This window comes from Suricata suricatta, chromosome 3, assembly GCF_006229205.1.
Source record: "Suricata suricatta isolate VVHF042 chromosome 3, meerkat_22Aug2017_6uvM2_HiC, whole genome shotgun sequence".
In the NCBI taxonomy this organism is placed as follows: Eukaryota; Metazoa; Chordata; class Mammalia; order Carnivora; family Herpestidae; genus Suricata; species Suricata suricatta.
Window position 1 is genome coordinate 2,746,046 of NC_043702.1, and position 7,726 is coordinate 2,753,771.

At 62.9% G+C, this 7,726-nt stretch overlaps 1 protein-coding gene across 1 annotated transcript in view; it reads right to left on the reverse strand.

The window, feature by feature from the left end:
• The window catches only part of RAMP1 (receptor activity modifying protein 1), a 45,139-nt gene that overhangs the window by 28,539 nt on the left and 8,874 nt on the right, over positions 1-7,726 (reverse strand). The window contains exon 2 of the mRNA XM_029933543.1: positions 1,148-1,286. Within this exon, the coding sequence (XP_029789403.1) occupies positions 1,148-1,286 (139 nt within the window). The remainder of the gene's footprint in view (positions 1-1,147; positions 1,287-7,726) is intronic.

Here is a 7,726-nt window from a genome sequence, read left to right on the forward strand (position 1 = left end):
GGCTCGGTCGGTTAAGCTCCGACTCGATCTCGGCCCAGGTCATGATCTCACAATTTGTGGGATGGAGCCCTGCGTCTTGGGCTCTGCGCTGACAGCCCGGAGCCTGCTTGGGATTCTCTCTCCCTCTCTTTCTCTGCCCCTTCCCTGCTTGCTCTCTCTCTCTCTCTCAAAATAAATAAATCAACGTGAACATAAGAAGCCGTCGCACGCTCCCCCTCGGCCCTGCCTCGATTTCCCTCTGTTTCCCCTGCGGCTCTGAAGACGGCACACGTTCTGCAGCCTGACTGATCGGTCCTCCCGTCTGTGCCCAAAGCCCCACTGGGGGCCGTTGGGGAGGGTCTCCTTTCTGAGAACACATCACCCCTGCTTCTCTGGGAACGTCGCCCGTGTTTCCCCGCCTGCCGCCGCCGGGCCGTCTACACCACGCCATGGTCACTGACTCAGAACCGACGGCGGCCGTGCTTTCCTTCCGGTGACCCCACCGCGTCCTGGTCCCACTAACGTGCAATCTTTAATTGAACACAAATCCCTCTGCGGAGGCAGGCAGCCAATCGGCCGACAGCACAGGCCATTCTGAGGTGACCAACCTGCTTCCTCCATCCGGCACGAGTCCTGGGCCCTGTTCCAGAACGCCCAGAGCCTGGCCCCATGGGGAGAGCCCCCCGCCCCACTGAGGAATGGCTGGGGCCCCGGATGACCCCGGCGAATGGGAAGAAGGGCGTGTGGCAGGAAGACGGGAGTCACGGAGGGGGAGGGGCTCAGCGCCAGCTGGCTTTGGGGGGTTCACGGCCCCCCCACCCCGTGACAGCCTGCCCCGCCTCCCCATGGAGCTCGGAGCCCTGAACAGGTGGGAAGCCTCAGCCTGATGGCGGGGCCCTCCCTCCACGCTGGGGCTCCTGCCCCCGAGCCCAGCCCCCGCGCCCCGGACTCTCTGCTGTCCCCCACACGCCCGCACGTGGACGGGCCCCGGGCATCTCAGCTGGGCCTGGCCCAGGCGGGAGCCCCCCTCCCGACTCCCCCTGGCCGAGGCCCACCATCAGCGCCGCCTCCTCCCGCCCCGTGGGCGCTCTGCCACCCTAGACTCTGGTGAAGAGCCCCTGACCGTGGCCTCGGGCGGACTCCGCGCCAGGGGACGCACGACACTCACTTGATGGTCTTGTCCCAGTCGCACCACAGCGCCTTCCCGATGGCCTCCATGTCCGCCTGGAAGCGGGTGAGGCAGACCTCCTGGAGGAGACGGTCGTAGTCGGCGTCCCGGCAGGCCGTGGCCAGGAAGAGGGGGTGCACTGCAACGAAGCGTCCAGGGCACTGTCAGCCGCCCTCCCCTGCCTCCCCTGCCCACTCCCCACGCTCACCCTCCCCTGCCTTCCCTGCACGCCCTCCCCTGCCCACCCTCCCCTGCCTGCCCTGCACGCCCTCCCCTGCCCACCCATCCCAGGACCAGCTTCCGTGTAATCCCTGGAGATCCTGACCACTGCAGAGCCCAGCAAAGTCCCTGCTGGCTGACCGTGGGCCTGACAGTGCCTCCTAGTGCTCTGCAGGGGCGAGGCCGGGGGAGGGCGCCTCCCTCTGCCGGCGTTGGCATCCCAAGCAGGGTGCGCAGCTGCACCGGGCACGGACCTGACGCTCACGTACACTCTGTCCTCACACCCCTGATGCAGCTCCCGGCACCCCCACCTCATACATGTGCAAACTGAGGACCCAGGGACTGGACAAGATTCCTCCCCTCACTGCCACCAGGCCTCTGGCCTACGTGGGCCAGACCGTGGGGTGCAGGCTGCAGCCCTGGCCTCAGGGAGCCCCCGCTCCCATCCCCTACATCTAGATGCTTACCAGTTACAAACCAGGCTGACAAACTGACGTGACATGTGCTTTACCCCCTACTTGATAAATATGAGCTCAAAAGTAAAAAGTTGAGGGAACGTACCGCACAGATCAAAATTCCCTCTTCCCTGCTAAGGGAGCCACGGGCTCTGGTGGCTGCTGGGCAAATGGGGAAGGCAGTCCCCTGGGTCCCCAGCCCTAGGCCTCCCCCTCTTCCTCTCCAGGCTGCACAGCTGCTGTCTCTGCCTCCCTACGGGACCGTGCAGGGCCACTTCCCACTTCCTCCTAGAGGCCCGCCCACCTATTGCCCCCCAGGCTAGGCTGGCCTTCAGCCCACAGGGCACCCCAGCCCCATCCCTGCCATCACGGCCTTTCCAAATCCCGGGATGGGGCCCGGAGCTGGGAAGCCAGGGCCAGCCCAGGAACTCTGGGACTCCTTTCTGGTCCTCACGGACATGTGTGGACATCCCGCTGACCCTTGCAGCCCACAAGGCAGCAGCCGGAACGGCCCACCTAGGGAGAGGCTGGCAGCCCTCCGGCAGGCACGCTGAGGAGTTCTGGGGCCCCGACTCCAAAACATGGCCTCGAAGGGGGTGTGTACCTGAGTCAGCTCGCCCCACGGCCCCTGACTCCTGCCCCCCGGGCCTCCGTCTTCCAAGAGGAAAATGCAGAGGAACCGGGCCCCCAGCCCCACAACGCACGGCGCTGCCCAAGCTCTCTGCGCACACAGGTGTCCTGGAGGCAGCTCCTGCTGTGATGGTCAATTTACTAGATGGGAAACTGAGGCTTCGGGCTCAGAAGCAGGCCCACGGTCCCAGAACCAGAAGAGGCACAGACTTGACTGAACTTGGCTCACGTCTCTCGGTCCCCCCACAAGAGCTTGGGGACCAGGCAGGAAGCTGGGCAGTACGGCAGAGGGCCTGACCTATCGGTCACTGCAGACCTGGGGGAGGGGGCGGAGGATGAAGAGGGGTCGAGGGTCACAGATGAGGGTGATGACAGCGGGCTATGTGGGGCCATTCCAGGCTGCGGCTTCAGGGGCTCAGTGGATAGTTACTGGACGGGTGTGCGGGTAGGTGGATGGCTGGATGGAGGGACGGATGAATGGGTTGGTGGCTGGATGGAGGGACGGATGGGTGAGCAAGTGGGTGGATGGATGAGTGGATGATTGGTTGGATGGACAGATGAATGGGTGGGTGGATGGATGGATGAGTGGGTGGATGGACAGGGTGGTGGATGGATGGATGAGTGGGTAGACGGATGGGTGATCAGATGGACAGATGGGTGGGTAGATGGATGGGTGGGTATATAGATGGATGGATGGATGGACAGATGGACTGATGGACAGGGGATGGGTGGATGGAAGAGTGGGTGAAGAGATGAATGGATAGAGGAATGGATACATGAATGGGCGGTGGGTGTGCAGGTGGGTAGGAAGGACCCAGCCAACAGCTGTGCTAGAATGGAGTGCTGAGTGGGAAGCTGAAGCCCTGGGCAGAGGTGACAGCTGGCTCCCAGCGTAAGGTGACAAACCGGGAGAGGGAGGGGTAAAGAACAGTCGTGGTTAAAGGAAGGAAGCCGACTGGCAGCCTCACACGCAAGCGCAGGGCAGACCGACTCTGAGGAGCAGAGGGCAGGCCCGCCACGGAGGCCCCCTGGGAGCAGTCCCCTTTGGCATGCTCGCCCTTGCCCCTCCCAGCGTCCCGGGCACTGTGTTCCCGGAAGAGAGGCCAGGAGCCACAAAGTGGGCAAGAGCGACCCCCTCGAGGCGACGGCAGCCCTCGGGAAGGAGCAGGGTCCAGCCACCAGCATGCCGCCACACACACCGCACCCCGCAGAGTCAGAGGTTCGGGTCAGGGGAGGCCTCTGCTCAGAGGGCTCTGACTCCCCGTGGGTTCCAGGAAGGGATACGGCGAGGCCACCCCAGCGGTGTCCGCGGGCTCCACCTTCTTTCAGAGGGTTTATGTGAGGTCCACCGATTCCCCAGAACGTGGGACGGGCGGGGGAGAGAGAACTTTCACTGAACTGATCACGGGACAGGATCCAGGCTGCCCACGTCTCCATGGCGCGGCCAAAGCCCACAAAGCGACATTTCACAGCAGTGATAGAAAAATTAATCCCCAACAAAACACACAACAAACCCCACGAACGCAGAGGCAGAGGGGAGGCCGGGCGGCAGAAGTGCGCTGCAGCTGGCCTGCGCCCGTGCCCTGGGGGCTGTCCCATGGGCAGGGCCCCACCAGGACGGGCAGGACACCCCGGGAGGCTCCTGGGATGTTAGCCAGAGAGGCTGGGGAGCAAGGCTGGGTGGGGGGACGGGGGTAAAAGGCTGGCATGTGGGGACAGCTCGTCGGAGGGTCGCCAGGGGAGGGGACCCACGGGCAGGCCAGGCCAGGCCTCCCTCGACACCCCGGGAAGGAGGCCCCCACAGGGGCATGGGCAGGGGGGACCTGGAGGCCATAGCACGCCCCTGGGCCTCTCTGGGAGCCGTCAGGGGCCCCTGCCACCCCTCTGTTCCTGCCACTTCCCAACAGCCCCTGCGTGTGCCCCGCGGAGCCCAGCAAGGGGACCTGAGAATGCCCGCGGGCCGTGGACAGGGAGGGCTGGGGGCCGGAGCACCAGGACACCTGCTTCTGGAAAGAATCCCAAGTTGCCTGTCCAGCCTCGTTCTAAGGGCCACCCCTCTGTTCGCAGCCCTCACTGCCCCCAGCACCCTGCCTGTCTCCCCACTGGGAGCACCTTCCCCCACACGTGGCCTGTCCCCCGCTGTGGTCTCCTCCTCCGAGAAGTCCCAGTGGCCACTTCCTCAGCCTCGTCCGGGGCTGGGGCAGTTCTGTTTTCTCGGGACAGTATCTGCTGCCGCTCCTCCCGCCCTGGCCTGTGCGCACTTTCACATCCGTCCTGGGTCGGGATAGTGACCCTGCACGTCAGTGGACGCCGCACTGCCTGGGCGCCCAGCGCCGGCTTTAAGGGGTGTTCCTTTCTTCTTCTTCTCTCTTCTAACGTTTATTTATTTTGAGAGAGAGAGAATCCCAAGCAGGCTCCAGGCTGTCAGCGCAGAGTCTGACACGGGGCTCGAACCCACAAACCTGAGCTGGGATCAAGAGTTGGACGCTTAACACCAGGCGCCCCTTTCTCTTCAACAAGCCTCACGGGGCTGCTTTCATCGGAAAGACACTACCTTACTGTTTTAAAACAGACTCTGAACGGCCAGAAGCTTCAAACCCTGCTGTTCGGGGCCAAACGGTTCCCTTCCTGTGCGGCTGCGAATGAAGTTGCTCGTAACCCACGTCGCTCAAAGGCCGCGTGCGGAGGCGGCGAGCAGACCGCAGCCCGTCCTCGGCGGTCAGGACCCAAGCCTCCCTGGCACGCGCCCTCGTCAGGAATGAGGTGTCGTTTTAGGGAGATCCCAAGCATCCCTCCCTCGCTCCAGGGTGGAAAACGCCCCCGACCTGAGCAGCAATGCCAGCCGCACAAGGGCAGCCGGGCTCCCCGGGCCCCAGGACAGGTGCACTGAGGCCTCTAATACTGGAGTTTCCAAGGAGAGACGAGGGGCCCAGGAGTGTGACCCCGCTGTGTCCCGTGGTCTGTGCCTGTGGATCTGGCCGGAAGGGTCTGTCCTGCTCTGGGTGATTTTGTGTCCGCAGAAAAGACACCAGTCTCCAGAGCTGCAGGGGGGGTGGGGCTAGGGGGAGCCTTCCTGCGAGGTGACCCGGCTGGAGGCTGGCGGAGAGCCTCCCCGAGGTGCCCCTGAGCTGGCGGGGTGGGGGGAGCACAGCCTGGGCACCTCCAGGGACCCCGCACAGAGGCGGCCTGGGCCTGGGCAGGCCTATTCGCCTCTCGGGCCGCAGCTTCTCTGTCTGTGAAATGGGAGCCTCCCGCGGCATGTGGGCTAAAGGGGCTGCCCTGCAGGTGCCTTCATGCGAGTGGTCCCGCTGCAAAACGAACAGCCGCCTCAGGGGGTTTTCCACATGGCCCCCCTTTTGCAACTCACGGAACCCTGGAGGCCTGAGCCCACGGCCCAAAGGGGTGATGGGGGGGACACGGGGAGGGGCAGGAGGGGGAGATGAGGAAGGGCCAGGACACCTTCAGGGCGAGGGGCATCTATGTTCACTTTAAAAAAAAATTTTTTTTACCATTTATTTTTTGAGAGACAGAGAGAGACAGTGTGATTAGGAGAGGGGCAGAGAGAAAGGGAGACACAGAATCCGAAGCAGCTCCAGGCTCCGAGCTGTCAGCACAGAGCCCGACGTGGGGCTCGAACCCACGAACTGTGAGATCATGATCTGAGCCGATGTCGGACTGAGCCCTCCGGCGCCCCTATGCTCACTGTCGTGAGTCCACACAGGTATATACATACGTCCAAACCTTCCAAACTGTGCACTTTAAGCATACTCAGTTTATTCTACGTCAGTTCCACCTCCGTGAAGCTGTTTAAAAGCAAATGCAGGAGCGCCTGGGGGCCTCAGGGAAGTGCCCAGCCCTCCGTCTCGGCTCAGGTCGTGATCTCACGGTTTGTGAGATCGGACCACAGGTCGGTCTCCGTGCTGAAAACGCAGAGCCTGCTTGGGATGCTCTCTCTGTCCCTCCCCCTGCTCTCTCTCTCTCTCTCAAAACAAATGAATAAACTTAAAAAACAATGTAAAAACCCTACAAAAACACGTAATTGATGAAATGTCACCTCGCTGTTCTTTCCCGGTCTTCTAATCACCGTCGGAAAGACCCTCCCTCCGCAGGCCCCTGCTGCAGGGGTGAATCACTCCCTGCTCACGGGGCCAGCAGGGAGAGCCACCGGCCTCCGCAGGATACCCCCTCGGGAGCCAAATCCCCAGGACGCCTCACGTCTGCCTGTCACCGAGTGTCCCAGGGGGTGACGGACACAGAACTGGGTTTGAACACGCTGCCCTCCTCCGTCCTCTGCCTACTCTGAAAAATGAAAACAAAGACCAAGACAACAACTAACTGAAAAGAAACTGAACCTCTCGTGTGTCCAGTAAAAACTCCTACTCGGGCGTCAAGGCCCCATGAGCCCTCCCCTGCTGGCTGCCCGGGGCACAGCCCTCCACGGACCCGGAGGAGCGGGCCCTGAGCCGGACGCAGGAGCGCGGCGGGCGCCCCCAGCGGGCTCTGGGGAGTCTGAGGGCTGACGGCACAGAAAACGAAGGTGTGGCCGTGCCGGGACAGGTCACACTCCTCACTGGTGACAGCCTGTTCACCTTCTCAAGCCTCTTCTGGCTTCTAGAAAGCTCAGGGTGATTTGGGCCTTAGGAGATGGTTTTCTCTTCTCTCCTTTTAAATACTTTTACCTCTTTTAGAGGGTGCTGGGCTCGGTGACGGGGCACCATGTCACCGTTGGGCACCTGAGGGCATCAGCGTCTCCGTCCAGAGCGGACCCGCCATACGTACTGTTGTTGGAAGCAAGTTGGGTGTCGGCAGGTAGCACGCAGATCTGGCTCCAGGTAAGTGACGCCAATTCTGGAAGATTCACTGCTTCTCCCCCCCATCTCTGCATGCTGGGGCGCCCGCCCAGGGTGGCGATGACCACGCCTCACGGGGCCACGTCCGGTCCTAAGCCCTCTACAGCCTAGCTAACCCTTGCAGATCACTAGTACGGCGGGTTTATCATTCTCTCATTCAACAGACGGGGACACTGGGACCCAGAGAGGTTAAGTGACCTGCCCAGAGCCACACAGCCCTGGAGTGGTGCAGCCAGGACGCAATCCTGGACGTGCTCATCTCAGAACACACGGGAGAGACAGTGAGGGCGGCCCCCTCCACGCCGGGGACCCCCTGGAGGCCCCAGAGCCCGTGACCACCGATGTCCGCGGAGGTTTTGGGTGACGGCCTCTCTGACGGCTGGCCTCCTCAGGGCCATCTTCCCGTGGACGGCCACCCGGACAGC